The sequence below is a fragment of the Cyprinodon tularosa genome, unplaced genomic scaffold, assembly GCF_016077235.1.
Source record: "Cyprinodon tularosa strain WSP-4 unplaced genomic scaffold, ASM1607723v1 ctg358, whole genome shotgun sequence".
NCBI classification, from domain to species: Eukaryota; Metazoa; Chordata; class Actinopteri; order Cyprinodontiformes; family Cyprinodontidae; genus Cyprinodon; species Cyprinodon tularosa.
Window position 1 is genome coordinate 315,098 of NW_024039072.1, and position 11,464 is coordinate 326,561.

Below are 11,464 nucleotides of genomic sequence, written 5' to 3' on the forward strand. Positions count from 1 at the left end.
TGGACACACTGAAATCTTTTGATGGCCCCTTCACGATAGTGGGGAAGTTGAAAAGTTCCTTGTGGATGAAAGTCTGCACAAGAATGCAAAGCTGCAGAGAATGAAGCTTGAGGTTCAGTTTGCCAGAGAAAGCACCAAGCTTCTGCCTAAAGTCAATCCTATCTTCACAATCCAGGTGACACTTCCCAGAAATGGCGAAAGTGCAATTCTCCAAGTCATAATGGATACTTAGAATTTTATGGTGGTGGTAAGTATTCATGAAAACAGGTAGCCTAACATTAGTGAATGGGTGAATTCTGGAAATAACCTAAAAATCTTACACAGTGCACCTTTAAGCAAGGGGTTTCTTTCGTGCTTTCAATTTTGCAAAATCATCCACCACATCATTGAAGTCCAACTCTCTTGTCAGCTCACTCTCAATTGCCATTAGAGATAACGCATTTAATCTTTTCTGAGTCATTCTTGTGCGCAGCTCATTTTTTACTCTTGACAAAAGAGAGAATGAGCGTTCTCCCTTACAGTTACTGACCGGTAGAGTGAGAAAAATCTGTAGCGCAATGTATGTATTAGGAAACGTAGGCTGTAGTCCAAAATGTATTATTGTTTTGAGCAGTCCTGAAGGGGTCCTCTCCTCATCAGTGTTGTTGAGCTGTATAAAAGATTTGAACTGTATAAGCTCCTGTCCAAGACTTTCATTGAGGTCAGATGGGTATGATTCAGTGAGAATCTTGGCCTTGTGAAGGACTGAAGCATTGGACTCTGTATCCAAAGAGAAAAGGACACTGAACAAATTGTTCAGATGTTTGTAGGCCTCCAGACGGTGATTAAGGCTTGAACTCAGTTGATGAATAGAGGCAATAAATGTCTCTATTTGAAACAGTTGCCTTCCCTCAAGCAAAACATCTGGGGATGCTGATTCATCAGCAAAATTTTTACGTTTCCTCGTCCGTTCAGCCCTGTAAGATGGGGTGCCACCCAACATGTTTAAGGCTTTCTGCTCAAAATGATCAAATAGATCTCTTTGGGAGAGAACAAAGGTGCGCAGAGATTCCAACAATCTAACTGCTGTATCAAGGTCCATGTCTGCTTTTTGAAGTTGCAGACTTGTGGCCTGAAATCTGGACAGAACAGTGTCCCAAAAGTCTGCCATGAAGGCCATCTCAAGTGAATCCAGCTTCCGCACTAGACTGTCAGCTTCAGTTCGTGTGTCTCATTTCTCTGTGTCATCAGTGGAAATAACCTGTAGTGCTGCTTTTATTTTACTGTAGTTCTGCCACAGTGCTTTGGTAGATTCTGCACGGCAACTCCAACGCATGTTGGATAAAGCTTTAAATGTGAGATCTATGTTGGAATTGCCAAATACCCTGTCCCATCGGTGTGTGGATGCAGTTGTGAAGTTGTAAATAGACTGAATCAAGTCAAAATACTTAGAGACTTCATTTCCACATCTGTCAATGCTGTTGACTCCCACCAAATTCAAAGAGTGAGCTGCACATGGAATATAGTGTATTAATGGGTTGCTTTTCTTTAAGTGAGCCTGCAACCCATTATACCTCCCTGACATGTTGCTGGCATTATCATAAGCCTGCCCCCTGCAATTTGACAGCTCTAACCCTAGATTTTCCAACACAGACATGACACAGTTAGCCAAACTTTCACCTGTATGGCTAGTAATGGGCTCAAAACCCACAAAGCGTTCAACAACACTGCCCTCTTTGCTAACAAAACGGAATATGAATGTCAATTGGTCCACATGAGATAAATCTGGGGTTGAATCCACAATGATAGAGTAGTATTTGCTTGCTTGCAGTTCATCTGCTATAGCCTGTTTGGTTTTTGCACCCATCAATTCAATGAATTCCTCACAAATGGTGGAGGACAGATATGAGGTATTACCTCGACCCATCTGCCCAAACTTTCTGATGTGATCCTTTAGAAAGGGATCAAATTCAGCCAGGACCTCCAGAATACCAAGGTAGTTCCCATTGAGAGGAGACCCTAACGATTCATTTTTACCCCTAAATGCAAGGCCCCTTTCTGCAAGGAATTTAATGACTGCAACAACTCTTTGTAACACCTGCCTCCAATAGCTGCTCTCTGCCTGAAACTGTTTGAACAGGTCTGCATCAACTGTGGCACCTTTGGCGCGGTTCAAGACTGCTTGCATGCAGGTTATGTGCTCAGCACTTCGCTCATGTTCACCAAATCTTTCTGAGTGTTTCCAATCACAATAGCCTGTCACAAAAGAATGCGTTTTTGGGGAAAACAGTTTGCATGCAAAGCAGTAAACATTACCAGTAGAGGGAGAGTACATCAGCCACTCTCTTTGTACTCGTTGTCCATTGGGCAAGTGTGAAGTAAAATGTTCATTGTTTAGGCATCGGGTTTTGCCTCCTAGCCCACTGTTCCTCACAGAAGCTGGATAATGGCTGTGACGGTTGTGAAATGATTTTGCACCTCTTTGAATAAGAACTTCCTTCATTGACTCAGTGAGGGTCTCAGCCCATTTAGCGGGATCACTAGGTAACGTTGTCACTGTAGATGGTGTTGAAGAAAGATTCAGCTCATTTTCTATGCTGTCCAGAGGTGCAGTGACCTCACATTCATCCGAGCAACTGGCTACTGCTGAATTGGTTGAATCATAAGCATCAGAAGCATTTGGTTCAGTGTCTACACTTGTAGTGGTCTCAGGATCTTGGGAGCTACATGCTAGCTCAGGTGCATTGCTAACCTTAGGTGAATTTGCAGTAGCATTTATAGAATTGCTTTCAGCAGATGTCTTTGTACTGAAGAAGCTGGAGATATTTGGAACACTCTCAAGTAAAACTGATTCCTTTTTTTTCTTTTCTTGCTGAATTTTTTTTCTAGCTCCTCCACTTAAACGTTTATGATCCATATTTCCCTTCTTTCTTTGCACATTGGCTCTTTGCCTATCACAAGAGAGAAACCAACTATGTGTGTGTGTGTGTGTGTGTGTGTGTGTGTGTGTGTGTGTGTGTGTGTGTGTGTGTGTGTGTGTGTGTGTGTGTGTGTGTGTGTGTGTGTGTGTGTGAGTTTGTTTGTGTGTTTATGATCGGTGCTGCTTCCTTCAAGTGTGTGAGGTGATTTAGAAAACTAGCAACCCAGCATCAACACTCCAAAGCAGAGAATAACAGCTTACTAGCATAGACAATTGAGAGCAGAGAATCAACTGATTCGTCTGATAGACAGCAGGAGAGCAGAGTGGTCAGTGATGATCGAATCAAGAAAATGTCTAAATGGCAAGGGAACAGACTGATTTGTACTGAGGAGAAAGAGAGAGAGAGCCAATTACAGTGAAATATATTCCAAAAGAGCCAAGTGACTAGCTGAAGGCAGGGACAATGCCTTGGAGTGACCAACAAGAGTGCAAAGTACCAAATGGCAAAATGTGGGAAGACCAACAGGCAGATCTGCTTTTACCACTTATCTTCACAACCAAAAAGTCGCTAAATGATGTTTTTAGTCGCTAGCCAGGTATGGCCAAAAGACACAAAATCTAGCGGCAAAGTCGGTCAATCACACTGACAGTGAAACAAATATTTTGAAAAGATAATAATTGTACAACTTTGTGCACTTTTGTCTTCTATCTAAATATTTTCACAAAGGACACCAAAATGTTGCTATCTGCAGGCAGCTTGCTAGCTATGATGGCAGCAACGATGTCTGCCAGACAGGAGAGAGTGGTCAGTGACGATCGAATCGAGAAAATGACAAAATGGGTCAAAGACCAAAAAGTTATTAACTGACAGCAGTGACAAATGTCAGACTGTAAACTTTTTCGAAAGAAAAGGACAAAATGGGAAGATGCTGATAGTAACAGCAAAATGGAAAATATAAGAATTTCCAAGTAATGCTCAACTCAAGTGTGTGTGTGTGTGTGTGTGTGTGTGTGTGTGTGCGCGCGTTAAACTTCTTGTTGAATGATTTCAAATTATCTCTGAGTCTGAACTGAGGGAAAGGAAACCAAATTTTGAGCAGTCTCTCACGAGTTCAAAATACCAAATGAGGAGATTCTAAAAGAACAGACCGGTTTATGAAAGACTCGATGGGGGAGGGGCACAGCTAAGAATACTTGAGTGAGATTCTGTGATCCAAATTCGAGATAGAGCTTTTCGATAATGATAATTTGTCAGAGTAAGGTTGTGTAATCAAAATTTGAGAATGAGCTTTGTCAATCAATCAAGAATATTTGCATTAAGTTATGTGATCAAAATTCAGAAACAACCTTTAATAATTGATAAAGAATATGTGAGTGAGGTTGTGTGATCCATCCAATTTGAGAATTAGCTTTGATAATAATGATTGAGAGCCTCTGGCCCTCTGTGGATCATGGCCGCGGGGCCAATTTTGCCTGGCCCCTTGGGGCCTCTGTGGGTCGTGGCCGCGGGGCCAAGTTGGCCTGGCCCCTTGGGGCCTCTGACCCTCTATGGATCGGGGCCAAGTTGGCCTGACCCCACGGGGCCTCTGGCCCTCTATGGATCATGGCCGCGGGGCCAAGTTGGCCTGACCCCTTAGGACCTCAGGCCCTCTGTGGGTCGCGGCCGCGGGGCCAAGTTGACCTTGCCCCTTGGGGCCTCTTACCCTCTATGGATCGTGGCCGCGGGGCCAAGTTGACCTGGCCCCTTGGGGCCTCTGGCCTTCTGTGGCTTGCGGCCGCGGGGCCAAGTTGGCCTGGCCCTTTGGGGCCTCTGGCCTTCTGTGGGTCGTGGCCGCGGGGCCAAGTTGGCCTGGCCCCTTGGGGCCTCTGACCGTCTATGGATCGTGGCCGCGGGGCCAAGTTGACCTGGCCCCCTGGGGCCTCTGACCCTCTATGGATCGTGGCCGCGGGGCCAAGTTGGCCTGGCCCCTTGGGGCCTCTGACCGTCTATGGATCGTGGCCGCGGGGCCAAGTTGGCCTGGCCCCTTGGGGCCTCTGACCGTCTATGGATCATGGCCGCGGGGCCATGTTGGCCTGACCCCTTGGGGCCTCTTACCCTTTATGGATCATGGCCGCGGGGCCAAGTTGGCCTGACCCCTTAGGACCTCAGGCACTCTGTGGGTCGTGGCCGCGGGGCCAAGTTGACCTGGCCCCTTGGGGCCTCTGGCCTTCTGTGGCTTGCGGCCGCGGGGCCAAGTTGGCCTGGCCCTTTGGGGCCTCTGGCCTTCTGTGGGTCGTGGCCGCGGGGCCAAGTTGACCTGGCCCCCTGGGGCCTCTGACCCTCTATGGATCGTGGCCGTGGGGCCAAGTTGACCTGGCCCCTTGGGGCCTCTTACCGTCTATGGATCATGGCCGCGGGGCCATGTTGGCCTGACCCCTTGGGGCCTCTTACCCTTTATGGATCATGGCCGCGGGGCCAAGTTGGCCTGACCCCTTAGGACCTCAGGCACTCTGTGGGTCGTGGCCGCGGGGCCAAGTTGACCTGGCCCCTTGGGGCCTCTGGCCTTCTGTGGCTTGCGGCCGCGGGGCCAAGTTGGCCTGGCCCTTTGGGGCCTCTGGCCTTCTGTGGGTCGTGGCCGCGGGGCCAAGTTGACCTGGCCCCCTGGGGCCTCTGACCCTCTATGGATCGTGGCCGCGGGGCCAAGTTGGCCTGGCCCCTTGGGGCCTCTGACCGTCTATGGATCGTGGCCACGGGGCCAAGTTGGCCTGGCCCCTTGGGGCCTCTGACCGTCTATGGATCATGGCCGCGGGGCCATGTTGGCCTGACCCCTTGGGGCCTCTTACCCTCTATGGATCATGGCCGTGGGGCCAAGTTGACCTGGCCCCTTGGGGCCTCTTACCCTCTATGGATCGTGGCCGCGGGGCCAAGTTGGCCTGGCCCCTTGGGGCCTAAGATTATTATTTTTGCAAAAGTAGTTTTGCTTGGATCATGGCCGCGGGGCCAAGTTGGCCTGGCCCCTTGGGGCCTCTGGCCACCTGGGCCTGGGCCCGGTAGGCCCGGTCATTAATCCACCTATGGCTACAATACTTCCATTAAAAAAATTAAATAAAAAAAACATTATGAAATTATAAAGCATGTTTCTCATACACAACTCTTATCTACTCAAATTGAATAAAAATTGGTGCAGTTTTGGTTTGTTTTTAGCAAATTTTTGAGTCTGGAAGTCAACATTTTAAAATCAGTTACAGTCTTGATGTCAGATAGTAATGAGTACCGGAGCTTAGAGCTCTTTACAGCGAAGGCCGTCTGTCCATAACTGGTTCTGCAGTATAGTATTTCACAGTCATGGTTTAAGGAGCTTCTACTAACTTGGATGTCTCTCAATAAATGTACTTAGTGGCTCAGTGTTAAATGATTAATGTACTTGTGAATCAGGTAACAATGTTTGCTAAAACTATCAAAATAAATTAATTTATATTTCTCCAGGGTGGTACATTGATAATAACCTGACTCCGCCAGCTGGATTTGCTCTGCATATCCATCTGGAAACCTTCCGTTGAAGTAATTTTGAGAAGGGGCGAAAATACTGGTTAGCTGATTGGCCTATGTTGGTGATAGACGGGCCAAATAAACCAATCAGATCAACGAAGCATATGACGTACTAACGACAACCACAAGCCAGGCACAAGCCAATTGATAGATCAAACTCTTGCCGAAACCAATCGGGAGAAGAGCAAAAACATCTTTTCCTCTGAGAAAAGCCTCCAGAGCAGTGTTTTGCTCTTCTTTCAGTGAAGAAATACTCTGTAATTCCGATAAAACTTGCTCGATAGCCACGCTAACGCTAGTTTCATCGGCTGAAGCCGCCATGTTCTTTAGACTGAACTGTTGCGCTTCTCGTTGCGTCACACCTCAGATCAGGATGGTCTCACGAGGCTACATTGATAATGCCATGTTGGCGTTTTATTTGAAATTTATATCACTCAGTTGTATAATTAGTTTTGTTGCTGTAAGAACAGCTTTTGCTGTCATGCAACTGGGTAGCTGCCTAGTTCAGTATGTACAGTAGCTTCTGAATAATTTGAAAAATTCGAGATTATTTTGTATTATTTTTTTTTATTTTCTTCATACAGCATGCTTGTCAAATTTTAGTTTAGGATCTAAACCTAATCTAAGATATTGAAATTCTGTAACTGGAAGAATTACAAAATGTATTTCTTAATTTTGTAATTGAACATTAAATCTTTATTTCAATTCCAGCTTTCTGATGTAGAAACACATGGTCACTGTTTTTGAGAGACTTAAAAGTGACTTATTTGGATGAGTCACTGTTAGATATCAGACATTTTGGTGGAAAGTACAGCTGCAGGCTGCTCAGGTAACTCGGTGGCTGCATAAAGAACTGCATCATACGTATAGAGCTGACAACTGGCACCTCAGTAGTGCAAAGTTAAGTCATTGATAAAAAGACTAAACATCAAAGGGCCAACTATAGAGCCTTGTGGAGCCTTTTATTGTGTTTGAAAGTGCAGGTATGACTTGATCAACTTTATCATTCTGTACTCTAGACTTAAGATGAAATATTCACCACAACAGCGCCTCGTGTGAGAAATCAAAATATAGCATTTCAAATAAATGCAAAGTACTGTTAACTCAAATGATTTTATATGGTCCATAAATGCAGCTCCCACCACATTGCTCATGACCAGGGTTTTAGGGTCATTTTTGTGGGGTTTGTTTTTTGGCTCGTTGGGTCATCACCAGTAACCTGACAACAGCCAGATGCATGTCTCGCTCCGCCCAGCTCCACTCACATACATCTGGGAACCCGCTCATTGAAAGTGATTTCCCCAACCGAATTTATGGTCTGTCCAATCAGGACGCAGGGTGGGTGTGTCCTGGAGTGGAGAAGCGACCGTGAGATTCCAACAACAATGGCGGCTCGCATTGAGGAAGCAAGCGTTAGCATTGATGCTGCTATTTCTTCTGTGTTGTCCAATCTATCTGATATTGTTTAATTAAAAGAACATCAGAGAACGGCTTTGAAGGCTTTTGTTAGTGGAAACGATGTTTTCGCCCTTCTCCCGACCGGATTTGGCAAGAGCTTGATCTACCAAATGGCTCCTCCTCTCACAGCGTCACGGGTTAGCTTCGGTGTGAGTGGTTGAAATAGCACGTCAATAAAGATGACAGACAAGTGGCTTATCCAATCATATGCAAGGAGTTTTGATAAGGCCCAGCCTTCAGTAAAGGCAATTCCTATGGCGGGTTCCCAGATGTATGTGAGCGGAGCTAGGCGGAGTGAGACATGCATCTGGCTGTTGTCAGGTTACATCACCAGAGGAGTATTTGAAAAGCAGACTGTCACCAATTCGACGCCAGAGTGTTTGCCAGTATTGGGTACTCTAGCCAAACTGAGATTAGCTGAGTCTAACCATGTGCTGTTGTCTCTCTGAGTCTAAGTTTGCCTTTTTCTCCTTTGTGTTGTCCGGTAGGATAACTCTCCTCATCCGCTGGATAAGCCTGGTCCTTTTACCACCTTGAAAGGAAATTTCCGTGTCTCTCTGAGCAAGGGGAAACCTTTACCTGATCCGTTCAAGCCCACCTCTGGAAAAACCTGTGACAGTCCGCTCTGTTGCTCCTCTGGACCTATCACTAGTCTGCCTGTCCGCCCTCAAGCGAGTACAATCTTGTCTGGACATAACACTCACAAACTGGACCCAACGATCTTCCAAGAGCCCCTCGAATTTGAGTCTTTACTGAACCATTGATCGGCCTCGATAATTTTTCCCTACGGCCCTTGAACTCATCCTTGTGATTTCCCCCCTAAAGTTTCCGGTTCACCTGATCGCTGGATCTCCCTCTGAGAAAACCTGTTCAATCTATCTCTCTCTCTGAGCTTGTAACCTCTGCAATAAACCAGTTAACTTTTTTCCTTTGTCTCTGAGTGGTTATCTGCATGTGGGTTAGATCTCTGAAGCCCACTTGACACAGGGACTTTTTCACTTTTCATTTAAAAAGCAGTTTGCTATTTCAGTTGAAAAGCATAGTGTAAACCAAAAGTGGTATGGGTAAAAGAGCATTCTCGCTTCTAGGTGGTTGGTCAGTTGTGCCGCAACAACTTTCTTAATAATATTAGATAAAAATTGTAAAATCGATATAGCGATTGCTCAGAGATGATAGCTCATTGAATCTTGGCTTCCACTTTTAAACCCTGGGATAGAGATTTCTATTTCAAAGCGCTCTGAACTGCACAAATTCTTATGGAAAGATTAGCAACCTGTGGCAATGGCTTGAAATTATATATTTATACTTTTTAAGAAAATAGCTATTTAACCTAAAAATGTCATTAGAGTTGAAATTTTAAAGTTTATTGATTACTTCTGTACTCTTGTATGCTGAGGGCATTCTCGGTGAATGTTTGAAAGAATTGACTGGCTGAAAATCGTTTAATAGTTCTTCAGCTGATTCTACAAAATACTTCTGTTTGAATAGAATAGAATGGAATAGAAAATCCCTTTATTGTCCCACAATGGGTTAATTTAGGTGTTTACAGCAACAAAAAGATTATAGAAAAAAAATGGTCACACAAATTTGGATCTTAGAAAAGTGTATAAGAATAACATACTAGTAAAAAGTTAAAAGATAAACAATAAACTGTACTGTAAAGTTTTTTAAGTGCTTTTGTTTAAATTTACCTTTGCTTTGAATTTTTTTCTATCACGTTTCATCTAATGGCAACGTCTCCTAACATTCAAAGTATCTCTGAGATTCCAGTTGTCAAATTGTAATCCATTTTATTCTTTCTCCTCTGTTCCTAAATGCTAAGTCAGTGAAGTTCTTAGTTTGCCTTGTTATCCTGGTGGATCCTTTAATCAAGTGTTGATATTTAAATTTTGTCGTATGTTCCTTAATTTTATGCTTAGAATTTTTGTCAGACCAGCGATCGTTCTAGTCTCCATACCATTTTGTCTGTCTTTAATCGTCCAGTTGTTTAACAATTACATTTAATTCTCGATAAAAGTTAAAATTATGCGACTGTGAGTTATAGAGGACGGCAATATTTAAATTCATAGTTTGTGATAGAGTAGCCCAGTCAATTGTTTTTGCTCATAACAGTTCAATGCATTATTTTAACTGTTTGATTTTTTATTTTGTCGTATTGCTTTTATCTATGATTTTGCATTATTATGAAAATGTAATTTCTTCACACTGTTTTATAAACCATGGTACTATTTCAAACATTCTACAATGAGCACAAAAACGAAACATCTAATTTATTAACAATAATCAATCTTCGTACTCACCTATAAAAGTTACAATTAATGGATTGGCGGGCAAAGAAGTACCGATCTTCTTTGGACTTTTTCATTCCAAATTCAGAAGCCCTGGAATGTGACCCTCCAGCGCTAACACCAATAGTGACTGACGGGTCTACAGGAATATTAAGACCAATTTTCCAGTCATTGGTCACAGATGATGTAGAATCGTTCGTGAGCTGTTCAGCAGAGTCGTAGAGTGTGCTAGAGACCTTCATGGTGCACTTCGGGAGGGTTCTCCAGTCTGTCACAGCAACTGGGACCTTCTGGTACACTCCTGCCTGGTAGCTGTTTCTGTACATTTTACAAGTGCCATTTCCAAGGTTCCATGTTTCAGTGTCGATGACATAAGCCCCCTTCCTCTCCATCGTCACAATGTCAAAGCCCTCTCCACCCAGATTGTAACCTGGTACAAAATGAGCCTTTTCACATTGCTGTGGTGAACCAGTGAAGCTCAAAATGGATGAGAGACTCAGAGGAATCCACATCAAAAACAGAAATATAAGCTGCCACATGTTTGCCATCTACAAGAAAAGAACATAAACGAAACTCAAAACAGATTAATCAGGATGGACTTTAAAATACAAAATGTACTCACTGAACAGGATGGCAATAATAAAAAAATCTAATGAAAAAAAACTTATTTTAAACAAATGAAGGAAAAATAAAGCAGATGAGGGGTATAAACCTTGGTATCTTACCTTCACTGTAGATGGCAAGCTCTGCTCGGTGATTTCCACTTACTTGTTTGATATACAGTACTAATGCAGAGGGAAGTTACTGTGTACAAGTGTGATTCTTGCAAATGTTATATCATTCTATTTTTGCAACAGTTTTTTTCAACCAAAGCGAAATACAAAACAGCTGTAAAGCTGGTGGTAACAGCATATTTAACTTAATCATTTTAATGATCCAATAAAACTTGAAAATATGATACATCTGAAAGTTTTCACTTTAAAACAAACATTCAAAAACATCCATTTCCATCGGGTAACTTCTCCTCAAATCCTTCACCCTCTTTATTCTCACACTAAAATAAAAGATTTTCAACAATGTTCAACAACCTGTTCATCTTTCAACCTTTATAAGACTAATGTTTATTTATGTATTTAATTATCAGGCTTAATTTGTCTTAATGGAAAAGTCCGGTCACATTTAGAATACAAACTTCTGAAAGAATTTTAAGTATGAAGTTATGACATACTTTTCAATAAAGGATAAGTCTTATTCTGCTTCTGTCTCCTTGAACCCCAGTCGGCCTCGGCA

The 11,464-nt window shown here is 43.5% G+C and overlaps 1 protein-coding gene across 2 annotated transcripts in view; it reads right to left on the reverse strand.

Annotated features, from left to right (window-relative positions):
• The window catches only part of LOC119790203 (perforin-1-like), a 31,700-nt gene extending 20,739 nt beyond the window's left edge, over positions 1-10,961 (reverse strand). The window contains exons 1-2 of one of the 2 annotated variants that reach the window (XM_038295637.1): positions 10,900-10,961; positions 10,187-10,722 (exon numbers count right to left, since the gene is read on the reverse strand). In XM_038295637.1, coding sequence (XP_038151565.1) covers positions 10,187-10,722 — 536 coding nt within the window. In that variant the 5' untranslated portion in view covers positions 10,900-10,961. The remainder of the gene's footprint in view (positions 1-10,186; positions 10,723-10,899) is intronic. The other variant, XM_038295639.1, reaches the window with a different exon arrangement.
• Between the last annotated feature and the right edge of the window lie 503 nt (positions 10,962-11,464).